The following is a 17,667-nucleotide window of genomic DNA, read 5'->3' on the forward strand; positions in this document are numbered from 1 at the left end:
TAAAATGAAAAAAAAGTAAATTATTTATATTTTAAATCAATATTAAATAAATTTTGAGGAGGAGAAAGTAAAATTTGGAAGCCTAAGATTACAGCTTCTAACGCCGCGCAGCAGATTATTTTATTCATCATTTTAGCCCCTTCGGCAGAATCGCTGGTGAAGACACGACGGTACGAAATTGTTCCCATATTATCGGTGAGACCCTTCAAAATTGGTCAACTTTGATGAACTTCCTTATGCGATTCGTCTGAATGCTCCCCAAAAAAAAAAAAATGGAAGAATGACATAAAGTCTCAAAAAAAATAATTAATTTAAGTTAAATTTTAATTATAAAATTTTAAAAATTTATAATTTAATTTTTTAATTTTATAATTCTATTGTAATGAATTTACAATTTATATTTTAAATTTTAATAAGAAAAATATTTTTTATTTTACAATCATATTAAAATTTAAAAAATAAATTATAAATTTATTATAATATAATTATAAAATTGAGAAATTGAGTTGTAAATCGTTAGAGTTTAATATTTAAAACCTAATTTAAATTAATTAATTTTTTAAAATTTTTTTGTCATTTTTCAAAAAAAAAATTGCACTTCATTTTACCAGTGCCTTGCTGCAGATTTCAAGCTCAAACTCGCATTCTGTTTTCTGATATATATATATATATATATATATATATATATATATATATATTTTTTGGGTCAGACTCAAACCCGCATTCATCATCCCTAAAATCAATAACACTAAATTCCCCTCCCTATTTACTCAGCAAGGCTCTGAATTGAAATCTCTACTCATTATTGCCCTTCTGAACTTGCCTTATTCTCGCAGTCATCCCAATGAATTCACAAATCCTGACAATATTCGCACTTACTAATCCTTTTCACTATAAATCTCAATTCACTCCGTTCTTCAAATCCAATCGAATCTTCTTCCTTCCCAATGGCCAAGCCCAACCCTCGCAAGAAACCTGCTTGTGAATTTTTGTTGTTATATGTTCTTATATTTTGTAAGAAGAGTTTGTTTAATTTTAAAGAGCTGTTACATAATTAATGTAGTAGAAAAAATTTTAAGAATAGTATTTTTGGACATAATTTAAATTATAATTTTACTTTCTATTGTCAATAATTTTTTTTAAAAAAATCTGTTTATCAATAAAATTCTCATTCTCATGAAAATATATATTATTTTTTTTACTTATAATTTCAATTACCAATATATCTCACGATAAGTAAGAGATTAATTTATACAAAAATCTAGATTAATAAATATAATTGCTAAAATGAAGATTTTTTTTTAAATTTTTTATATTTTAAATCAATATTAGCTAGAAAACATGCTTATATTTTGAGCAAGAGTAAGTAAAATTTGGAAGCCCAAGAGCCTGTTTGGTTTCCATTCTTATTTTTTGTTTTAAAAAACTGTTTTGTAATATAGCTTTTAAAATTATTTTTAAAAAAATAGAATAAAAATTCATTTGATTACATCAATTAAAAAAATATTTTGGAATTAAAAAATAGATTAATAGTGATGGTTATGAGTAGTTAATGGTGATAATTAATAAAACAATTAATCAAGGTAACTATAATTTTTAATAATTAAATATAGTGTATTTTAAAAAATAAAACAAAAACAACTTAAAATTATTTCTATTTAAAAAAAACAAAAAATGAAAAAAATTTTAAAAACAATTAAATGAAAAACACTCATTTAAATAAATTTTTAATTTTTTTATTATCAAAATTAAAAAAAACAGTTTCTGTTAAAAAAAACAGACTCTAAAATTATACTACTCCATTTACAAATATTTGTAAGAAAAATTATCACTTTTTATTTATTTTTTTATATAAGTAAAATCATATATTTTAATAAACATTTATTACACATCTTCTAAATCGCCTCTCATAATTTGTATTAATAAAAAATAATTAATACATGCTTATATTGATTAATATAAGATATTTTAATATAATTTTTTATTTTTAAATATAATCACTATGATTAATCAATTTTTTTAAATTATGTGGTTTTTTTTTTTCCCTTATATGTGCAAACAGAAGGAGTAGCTACTGCCGCCGCGCAGCAGATGATTTTATTCATCATTTAGGTCCCATATTCGGCAGAATCGCTGCTGAGGACACGACGGTATCAAGTTATTCCCATATTATCGGTGAGACCCTTCAAAATTGGTCAACTTTGATGAACTTCCTCATGCGATTCGTCTGAATGCTACCAAAAAGAATTGCACTTCATTCTAACAGTGGCTCTCGCTGCTGATTTCAAGACTCAAATCCGCATTCATCATCCCTTAAATCAATGACATTAAATTCCCCTCCCTATTTACTCAGTTAAGGCCCTGAATTGAAATCTCTACTCATTATTACTCGTCTGAACTTGCCTTATTCGCAGTCAACCCAATGAATTCCCAAATCCTGTCGACGATATTTGCACTCACTAATCCTTCTCACTATAAATCTCAATTCGCACTGTTCTTCAAAATCCAATTGAATCTTCTTTCTGCCCAATGGCCAAGCCCAATCCTCGTAAGAAACCTGCTTGCTCTCATGGCCTCCTCCTTCTTAGCGCAACGCTCTTCGTTCTCCTTCTCATCTGGACTCTCTCTTCCAACAGATTCCACCTTGCCCGATTCCTTCACTCCTACTTGACTGACCCGATCGATAAAACCATTTCAAACGGAGTGCCCGACTCGCCCGACAAAACCTTCTACGACGACCCGGAATTGAGTTACTCGATCGAGAAACCGCTCAAGAATTGGGACGAGAAACGGAGAAAGTGGCTGCAACTCCATCCATCCCTCGCCGCTGGAGCACAGGACCGGATTCTCCTCGTGACCGGATCGCAGCCGTCGCCTTGCAAGAACCGCATCGGCGACCATCTGCTGCTACGAGCTTTCAAGAACAAGGTAGACTACTGCCGAATCCACGGCCACGTTATCTTGTACAACAATCTGTATCTCCACCCCAAGATGGACTCTTATTGGGCCAAGATCCCGATTATCCGGGCCTCCATGTTGGCCCACCCAGAGGTCGAATGGATCTGGTGGGTTGACGCCGACGCAATATTCACGGACATGGAGTTCAAGCTCCCAATAGAGAAATACAGAAACCACAATATGGTGGTTCACGGGTGGCCCAAGATGGTGTACGGAGATAAACACAACAAGAGCTGGACGGGCCTGAACGCAGGATTATTGTTGTTGAGGAACTGCCAGTGGTCCATGGATCTGATGAAGGAATGGGCCAAAATGGGCCCAATCTCGGCCCATTACGAAAAGTGGGGGAAGATATTGAAGTCAGCGTTCAAGGACAAGCCGTTCCCACTACCAGATGACCAGTCCTCGCTGATTTATTTGTTGTTCACAGAGAGAGAAAGGTGGGAAGAGAAGACATATTTGGAATGGGAATATGATTTGGAAGCGTATTGGGTGGGGGTGGTGGAGGGATATGAGGAGGTTGGGGAAGAATATAAAGAGATGGAGGAAGAAGAGAAGGGATTGAGAAGGAGACACTCGGAAAAAGAAAGCGCGTGGTACGGAAGGCAAAGGGAAGACTATATGAAACGAAAGGGAGTGAAGAAGAGAAGGGCATTTATGACGCACTTCACAGGGTGTCAACCGTGCAGTGGGGATCATAATCCGAGTTATGATGGAGAGAAATGTTGGAAGGAAATGGAGAGGGCATTGAATTTTGGGGATAATCAGGTGATTAGGAATTATGGGTACATTCACAATGATCTTCACACTTCATCAGTGTCCCTAGTCCCCTATGATTATCCCTGGTTTGACTTGTATTGAGTCTCGTGATATGATCATTGATTCCCCTCTCGTGTTAATTATTGTGCCCTCTTGCTACTTGTTAATTCTCTTCACTGCTCTAATTACTTGCCATTGTATGTATTGCATATAGTTGATTAATTAACCGCCTCTACATAAACAGCAGAGAGATGTATTCTTTGAGACACAATGAGGCCAAGTGGAGCTTTGTATTACAATTTTTTGAACAGGAGCTTTGTATTTTGTGTTTTAGCGTTTTGAAGGAGAAAATCACTTTATTTGTCTTTCAGCTAAGATACCACGTTATCTAATCCTTCATCTATCATGATTCCTGTCTGATAAACTTTCATGCAAGAGCCTCCCCGAATACCAGCCGTACTGCCACGTGTTACATGAGATCCCTGAGCAAAACTTGGCCCCATCATATAATGATGTGTGAATTTTATCAACACTACAATTTTTTTATTTATAAATTTACAATTTTAAAGTATCTAATAAACAATTTTTTATGCATAACCATTTGTGAAGTTATGTTGTGAAGTTTTTTAAATTGGAACATGATAAATATAACTGTTTCAATAATACCAGTAACAAAACATTTGGCCGGTAAGAACTTCTATTATTCTATATTTATACTGTACAGTACATATCATATTTTAATTGAAAATGTATAGGAGTAAAAAATTAATACTATTTGGATTCTGTGTGGTAATGTTTTTAACGCTTTCTTTGACTGAGCGTTTGAAAGCGCATATATATATTTGATGATGGTATTAATGCTTTCTTTCTTCTCATGCATGCTTTGGGCCATAAATTAGTGCATGATTGAAGGATTTCATTTTTCGTTTCCCCACCTCTTCAAAAACACGAGGGATATGTAGCTCGCTAATCTTTACACGTCATATTAAAATGGGAATCCACCACGCAACAAGAAAAGGATTCGCAAAAATAATAATTTTCTATTTTTCCTCACAAACATTTTCATGTTCTTTGCCAAACACGGAGAAATTTTAGGCGTAGAAAATGCGTTTATATGATATTTCAATTCTTCAAGCCAACAATCACCGCTTAGTAATATTGGAGCCTATCATGAAATTGTCAACATACATACTCAAGCGTGCTGCTTTATTCGCTACCATCCAAATGCTTTGATGTACATGTTAAACAATTTAATTAATTAATTTAAAAAATTGCATAGGTTGCATTTACTTTAAAAACCCCTAATCTCACAATTTTTACATGAAGGTATCACCGTTGATGCTGGCATAAAGTTCATTGTGGACCAATTTCACATAATTCAAATTATATCATTCTTTAGCTTTAAACATTACTAGTGCTACTTAATTTATAAAAATTATTAAGATTATATTAATTAACTACAATATAATAGTTATATTGTTCAAGATAAAAAATATAATTTTTAATATTTTATTTTACTTACATGCTTTTTTGACCACTCAAAGCTTTCCCTCGATTCTGTGATATCAAAATCAATTAAATAGCTTGAAAAGTAAAAGCTAGACAATGAGACGGAATGGAGGGAATTTGGCGGGGGCAACTGTCGGTCGCATTCCACGTGTCCATAATCGCTTCAACACTCTCTGGAATTTACCGCTATAAACGACAATGCGTATCATATCTTAGCTTCTCAAGTCCCCTTCCTTCTTCACTCTACTGTCTCCTTCCCTCAAAACCCTCAGTACCACAGTTTCAGATTGAGCAGGCAGGTTGTAACTCTCTCCATTGCAACCTCTGCTGTGATTCATAATCCAGCGGTCAACAGTCTCACACATGGCGAAGAGTTTTCATCACGCGACGATTCACAAGAGACGTCAAGCATGGTACGCTTAACCCACCTCCGTCTTCTCTGGATATAAAATGGTATCTGCTGAGTCCCCACAGTCCTGTAATAACTCTGCCATGGCGAAGTACAGTTCAAGAAACAAATCCTCTGGCTGTTTTTCCGATGGTTGCCTCTTCCTCGGAGGAGCATTTTCCGCTCTTGTTCTAGTTTGGGGTTTCTGGTCATTCATTTCTACAATCCCTCCTTCAAACTCCAATTTCGACTCCGTCACCTCGAAACTGAAATCCTTAAAATTTCCGGGAGCCGTCGCCGGCAATACGAATTGCGCCCCTGCAACGCATGGGGCCGATCTCCATGACGACCCGCCGGAGAAAACCTTCTACGATGACCCTGACATGGGATACACGATGGCCCAACCGATGAAGAACTGGGACGAGAAGCGGAAAGAGTGGCTGTCGCGTCATCCGTCGTTCATTCCCGGAGCGCAGGAGAGGGTTCTCCTTGTGACGGGATCGCAGCCTTCGCCTTGCCGGAACTCGATCGGCGACCACTTACTTCTGAGACTCTTCAAGAACAAAGTAGATTACTGTCGTCTCCACGGCTACGACATCTTCTACAACGCCGCGCTGCTCCATCCAAGAATGAAATCATACTGGGCGAAATACCCGGTGGTGAAGGCTGCGATGCTGGCCCACCCGGAGGCCGAGTGGATCTGGTGGGTCGACTCGGACGCGTTGTTCACCGACATGGACTTCAAGCTCCCGCTGCATCGTTACAAGGATCATAACCTTATCGTTCACGGGTGGGCCCATCTGATTCACGAACAGAAAAGCTGGACTGGCCTCAACGCCGGCGTGTTCTTGATCAGAAACTGTCAGTGGTCGTTGGACTTGATGGAGGCGTGGACCAGCATGGGCCCACAAACACCAGAGTACGAAAAGTGGGGCAAAATCCTCAGAGCCACCTTCAAGGACAAGGAGTTCCCGGAGTCAGACGATCAGACGGGCCTCGCTTTCTTGATCTCAGAAGAGAAGGAAAAATGGGCGGACAAGATTTATCTGGAAGGCGAGTATTACTTCGAAGGCTACTGGGAGGAGATAGTGAAGACGTACGAGAATATTACAGAACGATACAGTGAACTGGAGAGAGAGGATGAGAGGTTAAGAAGGAGGCACGCAGAGAAGGTGAGCGAGAGTTACGGTGCGGTGAGGGAACCGTACCTAAAGGAGGCAGGGAACGGGAGGGGAAGCTGGAGGAGGCCGTTTATCACACACTTCACGGGATGCCAGCCTTGCAGTGGAAATTACAATCATAGGTATACGGCCGACATGTGTTGGAGCAAAATGGTGAAGGCACTAAATTTTGCTGATAATCAGGTGATGCGTAACTATGGTTATGTACACCCGGATCTACTGGATAATTCTGTTTCTCCAGTTCCTTTCGATTACCCTGCATGAGAATCTGAGTTAGGTGATTAATAAAAAAAGTTGAGTAATTACTTGTTTAATGAGATCCAATTATAGATGACAATGTCCACGGGGATTCTGTTTATATTTTATGATGATCAGAGAATGTCACTGTGAAGGGTGTAGTGATAGTGTATGTGTAAGAATTTGTGGGGGGATTAATTAATCAATGCGTAATGAAGTATATTATGATATGATAGTATTATGGTTGTTCTGGATCCCTAGAGAATGTTGGATGTTGGGTTTGGTGGTTGTGCCGTTATTCTTCGTTTTTTACCGAATCATAGTTTATTTTATTACCTGCCTTGAGTCTGTCCTTGACTCCTGGATGTTAATTATTAATGGTTCTCGGTGAGGAAGTTGAAAGAGACTTCACTCTTTTATCATTTCGCTATCAAAAACATTATCTTTCCTTTCCAACTAACTTTGCTTGACGGATGTAGTTCGAATTGTCTGTGTTGCCAACTTAGAACCGTAAGAAAATCTGTATTTATTTGGTGTGAATTTCGGTATCACATGTTTTTTTTTTATTCAGGTTAATCTAATTAACAGCTCTTGGGCACCTTCTCTTTCTTTTTTTTTTTCCTCCTTAATTCAGTGTTGGCATCTCTTTAAAAACATATATTCTATAGAGAATTTAATTGTTGTTGTATGGTTAGGACTCAAATTCAAAGTCTTTGATTAAGCTTAGATCAGTTCCTTCCCCAGCTAATTTAAACGCTGCGTAATATAGAAAATCTGTATTAACTGTAGGAACTGGCGGATTTAGAGGCCACTTATTGGGAGCTGAAATTTTAACTAAATAAAATTGAGGGTCATAATTGGTAAATTTTATTTTACCATTTTGCTATTTTCTATGAAAGAAATCATGAAGTTTTTTACTTTTTACAAAAGAAAGCGAGGTTAGGAGGGTCCGCGATATTCATTATGACGATGATTTTATGTCTAGGCATCAGAGTGATTAACTATTACGGTAATGAAAACAAAATATACTTGCATTTTCGAACATGATTTATGCCTAATTAACATCTATTTTCCATAATATATATGAAGGGAAGTGGGTGATGTGTGAGTAAGAGAGCTTGAAGGGAAAAACTAATAATAAATCAATTATTTTTTTCCTAAAAAAAGCAAAAGCCTGGTAACTGGAAGTCGCGACATGAAGAGCTTCTGCATCCCCATGTTTTTACTTTATTCATTGACACTGGATTTATTTTGGCCAAAAAAAATAAAGTAACGCTGGATTTATCTTTTTGATTTCAAAAGCGTAGAAGTTAATTTTTTTTAATCTGTGTTAAAAATGTACACTTACTTTCTAAAACTAAAACACGTCTCATACGTACATAAATTATCCCTGTCATTTCACTCAATTTTAAATTTATTTTGAAATTTTATGATTAAGTTCTTAAAGTTCATATCCTTTTTAATGTAGTCTCTGTGATTAATATTTCTGTACTTATTTTTGAATTATTTAATCAATCATTTTTCATTATTTATTTATCTGTTTCTAACATAAACTATATATTTACAGTGTCAAAAATCAAAATGATACAAAAGCAATTACATCAATAAAGTTTGACAAAGTACTATCATACTTTTTAATCATAAATTAAATTTAAAAGATGGTAAACTATAAAGACCTGGCCTTAAAATTTCAAGTTAGGTACGTCAAATTAAGCATAAAAAGTAATTACGGGGATTAAAATATAACCTTTTTACAAAATATCATAAATGTAATTTTTTAAAAATTCACAAAAAAAATTTTTAGTTGAATTAATGTTTAGAAAGTTATATATGAATAAAGATCGAGAATACACTCTTTCAAGGATTCTCAAAAAATAAGTTATGCATTTAATCATCCTAAAAATGGACCACTTAATAAATCTTGATGATATGGACTATGGAGCGTATTATTATTGTTATATTAAATAAATGTCGTAAATTATAATATAAGTGCATAAAAAAACGATTTATTTTTGTTTGGCCAAGGATTTACTAATCAATAATAATGTGGTCCTTATATTATTGAGCCTTTTTTTCTTCCACATGTGACCATGGTTGGAGTACTTGTCGGTTGGGGAGCATTATATTGCGTCTCATAAATGCTTATTTTGGACCTTCACAGCTGCTGGTCTCAAAAATCTTGGAGCTTCAAAACAGAGGACCCACTTCTTCTCCCACATGATACTCAACGGTACCTCACAGGTTCCAAATTATCCCATACAACCATATACTCCTTCCTTGGTCAAAAAGAGGGGAAAACCCATATACTTCTTTTTTTTTTTTTAAATTATAAGATAAGCCTAGGCTTGAAAATTCCTAACACTAAAGGAAAAACAAACAAAATAGATTGAACATTTCTATCCAAATGGTAGAAACCAAGACAACCTGACGGGGGTGTATTCAAAAGGATAAAGCAATCAGTCACATTATGTGTGTTCTTGGCAAGATAATCTGCCACACGATTGGTCTCTCTAAATACAGTATTGAACATATATGTCTTTAGTCGAAAATAGGAACTGTCTAACTTCACATACCTCTTGCCTAAGTGGATGATCTGGCACATATTCCTGTTGTAAAAGCTGAATCAAAGTTATGCAATCAACATGACAGTAAATATGAGTAAAATTATACTGTTTACTAATTCTCAATCCTTCCATAAGACCTTGAAGTTCAGCAACTGTAGGTGGTAAGAAACCATATACCTGTTATTGTGATATTTTATCAACCTTTGAATCTAGCAAGTGTGTTCAGTTTTCTTTGGTGGCTCACCAATAAAAATAAAGCTACTAACCGTTTAGCAATGATGGACTCTAAAAAAATGTATCCTATGACTTTTTAAAGTTACATCTTCTTTATTGCTTGCTAATTTATTGACAGGTAGTAATATTTTTTTTTATATTTTATTATTATTCTCATAGGACTAAATAAGTTTTTGGATTATTTGTTGGCTTCGGCTATTAGTATTTATAATTTTTTTATGATAAATAAAATTGGCTCAGAAAAAACTTTTTATTAAGAATTTTCTCTTTTATTTTAATTAAATATTGATAAAAAAAATTACTTTATTATAATATGTATATTTAATAGATGGAGAGTAGTTGATTTAAGTTGGAAGAATCTAGAACATGAAGGCCTTGGCCACTGTTAGTGAGGAATGGTTCAAACTACAAGTTGATGGTTATTTTAGAGATAAGGGTAGGAGCGGATGTCGAGGTACTTTGCATCACATGGAAGACCACAAGATTTGGGGTTTTAGTTGGCAATTTAACTCTTAGGGGTTGTGATTCTAATTACTTGTTGAGAGACATCGTTAAGGAGGTTAGGTCTTTCCTTTATTTGCAGGGATGGTCGAGTTTCTTTTAATCATGCATGCAGGTAACAAAACAGTGGAGCAGATTTCTTAGATAGGTTCTCTCAAAAACTTTTGTTTCTTTTATTATTATCTATTTACTAACACAGGGAGAGATGATAATGAAAGACTTTAGGTTTTTTTTTTTTTTTTTTTAGTGATATGCACAAAATCTAAACGCACCACAATTGTACGGAGCAAATATAGTAAAGTGAATTAAAATTATCGCACAAGGAACTAAAGTAAAAGGAATTGGACACAAATGAAATTTAATTTGATTTTAGTTAAGCCAACCAATCAAAGAGTGAATTTTTTTACAATCTAAAAATTTAAATACTAGCAAAAGAAATAAAACTGACTTCGAGAGAGATAAGTAATCAACGAACACTTTAGGAATTCTAATCCCCTTATATAATTTACAATTCAATTTTTATAGTTATTGAGCTTAATTTTAACTTTAGAATTAAGGCTCTAATTTAAATTTAAATATTCATCGATCATAAAAACCTATAATCTAACTATTCTATAATATTTCATGCAAATCCTAATTCAATTATACTCCAGTATTAAAACATTACCTAGTGCTTTTAAATATATGTCTGTCTCAAATACAAATTAGACAAATTTTAATTTTAGATTACTTAATAAATAGTCTAAAAGCAATTCCCTTTTTTGAAAGGCGAATTTCAAAACTCAAATAGTTGGCCATCCCATATTATGAGAACAAATAAAATCATGAAAGCATAAATGTTTATAGAATCCCTAAGATGAAACAAGACTACTCAAAAACTGTGTAGAAAAATTCAATAACAACACAAAGCATTAAAGGCATAAAGTAGAAAAAGAAGAGAATTGAAAAAAAAAAAAAATTCCCTTTACAAGCTCCACAGTGACTCTTCAATTTTCAATCTAATCTCAAAGCCTTTGGTTGTTGTAACAAATTGCCTCCTAAATCTCATATATAAATTTGGATTCCCTTGAATAACCCTAGATGCCTTTATTTATAGTATTCAGCAGATAAATTTTTTTTTTACCAGCAGCAGATAAATTTTCTTATTCATTCCAAAATGCTAAAATATTATTTTTCTATTTTTTCAATTTCCAAAATATATCTTTTATCTCTTATATGGGCGCAAGTCATGTTGCCCACATGTATCAAAATTCAAATTAGGGATCAGTAGTAGAGATATTCAATTCTTCGGCGTGGACTCGCACAACTTTTGTTTTGGTTTATTGATTTTCTTACTCTTTCCTTATTTTTTTCCTTTCTTTTCTTAATTTTCTTCAATTTGATTTACTTTCTTTCCTACAAAATATAGAAAAGATAAATTTTAATAGATGCTATAACAAAATTCTTTCATATTCTATAATTAAATAATAAGAGAAAAATATATAAATGTTAATTAAATAAGTATAAAATATTAATAAATTTAATCAAATATAATCTAAAATCTATACCTAATTATCGGTTATATATGCATTTATCATTCAGGTCTCTTGTATAGTACCTTCTTGTTTTTTTCTTATTAATGGAGTCCATATTTTTTTTAAAAAAATATGTATGTTTAATAAGAGCAAAGACAAAAACTTATTAAATTTTTAAAGAAATTGAATGAACTTTAAAATTTTTTTAATTTCAATAAAACATGTTGATAGTGGCTTATAAGTAATATGAAAAATGATACTCTCTTCATCCCAAATTATAAGATACTTTTAAAAAAAATCTCACATACCAATAAACTTTATTAACTACATTTAACAACATTATCTTTTCAAAATAAAAATATAAAATTTTAAAAATACTTATCATTTAATATATTAAAAAGAGAATGAACATAAATTAATTATAGAGAGAGAGTAAAGGTAATATTAAAATTAAAATATTTAATAAAATTTTAATTTATTCAAAGGGTCTCATATTTTAGGACAGAAAACTATTTTAAAAGTGCCTTATAATTTAATATGCAGAGAGCAACATTTTCTCCACTTGCTATTATTGTGAAGTAAGATATGGAGAGAGATTGCTACGATGATGATCCATGCCAAATATAGTTTGTATTTAGGATAATGAAACTTCACTATTATAAAAATGTGAATTAGCAAGGAAATTTAGTGAGAAATAATTTATTCTTCTCTAAAATATTAAATTAGCAAAAATTTAGCAACAAATGTTAATTTTGTAGCTTAGCTTAAAATTAGCAAAAAAAAAAAACAAGGATTGTTAATCTCTCTATAAAATAAGATAATTAATGAGGTAATTAGAAACACATTTTTATAGCTCTCTAAAAATAAATAATTATCAAGAAAAATAGTGAGGTATTTTATATCTCTCTAAAAATAAGATAATTATTAAAATATTAAAAATGTTAGTGAGAAATTCTATCCCTAGCCAATTACTATAAAAAAAAATAAATTTTAACAATGACCTTTAATTGTATATTTAATTATTTTTTTTAAAAATAAAAATTAAATAAAATATTCTTTTTTTCATAAAAAATTATTTAATATTTAATTTATTTTAAGTTCACTTTTCTAACAAAAATATTATTTTAATAAAAAATGTAATAAAAGAGTCATATAAATAGAAATATAATTTTTTATCAAATTAATAATTAAAAATAAATTATAATATACATGTGTATTTTTTATAATATATCATTTGATATATGTGTATGTAGTTAAATAACATATTTTAATTTCTTATATGATAAATGTAAGTGCATTTCAATTTAATTGACAAGTAAGAAAAGTATAAGGCTTAAAAAGTAGAATAGGTGACAAGGTAAGAGGTGGTAAATGACATGGCATGAGTCACAAAGTGATAGGTGACTTGTGGTAGGGTGATGTGATATTAAGTGATATTTTTAAATATAAACATGTTTAGTGAGAGATCTCTTTCTAAATTAGCAAAAAAATGTATTTCGTCATTAAAATTAGCAAACTTGTTTTTTGCTACAAAATTTTCATAGGACAAAATCCTTCACTAATGCCCATTTAGTGAGATATATTCCATTTAACTACAAACAAATCAATTTTTTTTTCTATTAGTGCTTTTAATTCTTCAAATTTATCTTAGTTTTTTATTTGATTTATTAAATTTGTTTTAATTATCAATTTAGTCCTTATTTAAAGGGAGGGTAACACTATTAATATTTTCTAGAATAGACAATGGAATGTTGCTAGTTGTTATGTAGATTAATGAAAATAAGTTTAATTGTTTAAGTATAATAAATTAAAATTACAAAATAGAGTGTATGAAATTATATTGATACAAATTAAATTGATTTGAAGAATAATTTTTTTCTCATTTAACTATATATACACACTAAGTCATCAATATATTTTATAAATTATATTAATTTGAGAGTGAAATTATATTTTAAAACTTAAAAGACTACCATAATAATTTAATAAAATATGCAAGGAAACAAATTAATAAAAAATAAATTTGAGAAACCAAATTGCTCAACACATTTGAAGGACTAAAAAGTTTTGTCATCCTATTTTCTAATATTCTAGCAAACCATAAAGTGCTCCTCTTTGCTTAATTACAACAACCAATTTATTTAAGGGGCTTTTACATAGATAGTTCATATTATAAAACTAAGTAAAAAAAAATAGCCCATCCTTTCTTAAATTTTAAAAATGACATTTTTAATATTTATATTCTAATTATTTTACAAAACTGTCGTTTTTAATATTTTCTTTTTTCAAACACTAGAAAATTCAAAATGCAAGAAATCTCGAGAATGAAATAGACAAATGCGAGAGAGAAGATGAAACTTGATGTGAGAGAGACAAACTTGAGATAACAGAGCAGTATGAGTGAGCCATAGTCAAAACAGTGAGAGACAAATGTGAGATAGTAGAGTAGTGTGAGTGAGCCACAGATTCATGATTTTTTATTTTATTAATTTTGATATTTGATTCTCTATGATAAGTGAAGAGTTCAAAATTTTTTGTGGACTATATTTGATCTGTTTGGGGCAAATGATTAGATATTTTTCATGTTATTAATCTACAATACTACATCATTGATATACAATTGTATATCAATTATAAGTAAGTTCATGTCTGATTGTTTGGTTATATTGATTTACGATAGTGTAAGTAATATATATTATATATCATTGATATATAAGCTCATCGAAAACTTATCAATTTGTTTATCATTGATGTAGTATTACAGATTAATAATGGAGTTTCCTCTTCAATTTAGATCCCTTGCAATGCTTCTTTCAGTGTAGTGTGCAGTGTTCAAGGGTTACATGTTAGAAAGAAGATGAGTAAACCTATAAATGTCATAAAAGTGTTACATTTAGAACTACACTTAAAGCACCGCATGATATAAGGTACTATACATCGGATTCATATCCTTTAATCTATAGTCTTGATCATGCTATGCATCAACATGAATTCAATGTGAGAATTAATTAACTCATCACACTAGTATCGAAAAAGATTTTTCAAACATGGTAAAACTAACTTTTTAAACTGGTTTTCAAATTGTTTTAAATCTGGGTTGTTAAGACAACCAAACACTTTTTAAATCAATTGTATAACTAGTTTAGAAAATAACATTTTAAACTGGTTTTATCAAGATCAATTTAAAAAGCACCCAGAAAAAAAATTTAAAAAAAAAATTGACTTTAACCTACTTTGTGTAGACCGAATGTTCATACAACCGGTCTAGAAAATTTCAAAAAAATACAATAATTAAAAAAAAATTCTAGAAAGGTTATTCTTCCACCCGGTTTAAAAAATTAGGGAAATAACTAATTTAAATAATTTATACAAAAGCTTTTTTATTATTAAGACTGATTTGATACGGAACTATTTTAGAAAGTCAATTAGTCTCATTTTTTTCCTTTTTCTTTTTTTTTAACAAAAATGTCGCTAGTCGTATTTTCTAAACAGTATGTGCAACGACTGGTTTAGAAAGGATAGTTTTATCATATTGAATCCAAACACGACAAGGTCCACCGCATTCTAGTTTTGGAGGCTGCTTTAAATTGGGAACATGTATTCCGGCGCAATATGTTTCTTTTACATATTTATAATATTTATATATTTATTTTTTGTTATATATAATCCAATTATAACTAACTTAGCTCTATGCATGCTTTGTTCACATATTTTGGTCACAGCTTGTAATTGGATTATACATAAAAATACAAATAGAAATGTTATGAAAGTCTTAACATTTTGTTTAGGTTAAAATTGAAACGTTACCTATAGAGGGCTATAACTTAAAATGGGCTAAATAACTAAAGTGTTATACCTAATAAGTGAGCTAAAACAAAAGGGTCAGTCTAGATCTCAAATCTCAAGAGAATAACTTAGTCAAATAAGCAGGGGTCCTCACATCCCTTAAGTCTCGAAGCCACTACTTAGTTCGTTGGTATATAAAATCATAATCTCAACAGGCCACGAATCTTGCAAAGATATGACCATTATTCATGAGTATATTGAAGACATGGGTTGGCCGTTAAACAATGGAATGTATTGCTAATAGACCATGCTATGAATTTTATAGATCGTGCATAGTGAATCTATAATATTTTGTAAGTACGTTCCAGATTTCATGGAAGCAATTGCCATAGCAAAGCCATTATAAAAGGAGGATTAAATCACAAGAAAGGGAACAACAACACTTATCTAAATACTGACATTTTCACATATGTAATTCTTAAATTCATCAAATAGTTTTTATGTGTAGCTTTAATTTCATTTTAAATCTTGTAATATTTAACATTTTATAATTCTTTAGCATCAATCAAACATTTATTATTTTAACTCTTGTATATCTTTTATGTCTGGGTAAATTATAGCAAGAGAGCTCGAAACTTTTGCCATTAATTAAAACTTAGCGTCTCTGACACGCCTGGTAATTTATTGTTCTCAACAAACACATTTTAAATGAACTTGGATTGTATACGTAAATGAAATAGATTGCGCGAGAATACATATTCCAAGTCTAAAGTGGCCTCCAAAACTAAAATGCGGTGAATCTTGTCATGTTTGGATTCAATGTGATGAGTTAATTAATTCTCACATTGAATTCATGTCCATGCATGCTATGCATGATCAAAACTAATAAACTATAGATTGAAGATATGGATCCATTTCATAGTACCTTATTTATATATATATATATATATATATTGGCTAAATCATGGTATACCTTATATCATGCAATGCCTAAGTGTATTGTGAATGTAACGCTTTTATGATGTTTATGGATTTCTTTTTAGTTATAATAGACTCATCTTCTCAACAGGTTGCGCACTTGCGCCTGAAAACTACACTGAGAGAAGTATTGCAAGAGATCTAAATACTACATTAAATCAATATATATGTTGGAGCAGTAGTTTCTTTGCTCTAAATAAAATGGTTTCATTTTAGAAAAGTTGTAATCTTTATCATCAAACTTGAGCGCTACACGATACAAGGCATTATATGAGATCTATGTATCTTTTAATCTATTGTTTAGGTCATGCTATGCATCAACACGCATTCCGTGTGTGTGATCGAGGATTAACGTAACTCTTCACATTGAATCCGAACACGACAAGATTCACCGAGTTGTTGTTTTGGAGGTTACTATGTTGGGAACATGTATTCACGCTATCTGTTTCATTTACATATAATCAGAATTCTTTACATTATACGTAGAGACGTTTCCTTGAATTAGAAATTACTTGTTCTTTCTGTCCGTTGTGTCCTTTTCCACCTTGTTACTCTGCTCGTTTGTTTGTTTTTTTTTAATCTCCTACTTTATATATCCTTCTTCATCCCAACCAACAAAAACTTAAGAACTCTCTGCTTCGTACTGGCCTACATGTAATTGCAATTGTATCTTCTTTTTCTATTCTTCCTTCCTTCCTTTCTTTCTTTCTTTCTTTTTTTTGCCACATTAAAGTATCCATGCATTAATTTTACATAACAGGACATATAATACATTAACCACCTAAGGCAGCTTAGAGGGTAAGAGTGAGATGGGGTGTGAGTATAAATTAAGGGTTAAGTTCTTATTGTATACATAAAAAGAAAAACATAATATTTAATCTCTATAGTTTTATTGAATATTATTTTTAGTCTTTGTAATTTTTTTCGAGTGGGATTGAAAACACTACAAATATTAAAACTATAGAGATTTAAGTAACAAAAATTATCTAATTTTGTTGAAACTATAGAAACTGAAAATAATGAAAAAAACTATAAAAATTAAAAATAAAACCCAATAA

At 31.4% G+C, this 17,667-nt stretch overlaps 2 protein-coding genes across 2 annotated transcripts; both read left to right on the forward strand.

Moving 5' to 3' along the window:
• The first annotated feature begins 2,128 nt into the window (after positions 1-2,128).
• On the forward strand, positions 2,129-3,958 carry LOC129310277 (glycosyltransferase 6-like). Its single transcript, XM_054952090.1, has one exon. The coding sequence runs from the start codon at positions 2,530-2,532 to the stop codon at positions 3,817-3,819; it is 1,290 nt and encodes a 429-aa protein (XP_054808065.1). The 5' UTR covers positions 2,129-2,529; the 3' UTR covers positions 3,820-3,958.
• A 1,475-nt stretch (positions 3,959-5,433) lies between these two features.
• On the forward strand, positions 5,434-7,297 carry LOC129310495 (galactomannan galactosyltransferase 1-like). Its single transcript, XM_054952353.1, has one exon. It carries the CDS (start codon positions 5,677-5,679, stop codon positions 7,057-7,059), a length of 1,383 nt encoding a protein of 460 aa, XP_054808328.1. The 5' UTR covers positions 5,434-5,676; the 3' UTR covers positions 7,060-7,297.
• Positions 7,298-17,667: the final 10,370 nt, after the last annotated feature.

The sequence above is a fragment of the Prosopis cineraria genome, unplaced genomic scaffold (assembly GCF_029017545.1).
Source record: "Prosopis cineraria cultivar Desert tree isolate PC_DT_omini unplaced genomic scaffold, ASM2901754v1 PC5, whole genome shotgun sequence".
Classification (NCBI taxonomy): Eukaryota; Viridiplantae; Streptophyta; class Magnoliopsida; order Fabales; family Fabaceae; genus Prosopis; species Prosopis cineraria.

Excerpts from the sequence above, each read along its gene's own strand:
- LOC129310277 (XM_054952090.1), top strand. The coding sequence starts at position 2,530 with ATGGCCAAGCCCAATCCTCGTAAGAAACCTGCTTGCTCTCATGGCCTC.
- LOC129310495 (XM_054952353.1), top strand. The coding sequence starts at position 5,677 with ATGGTATCTGCTGAGTCCCCACAGTCCTGTAATAACTCTGCCATGGCG.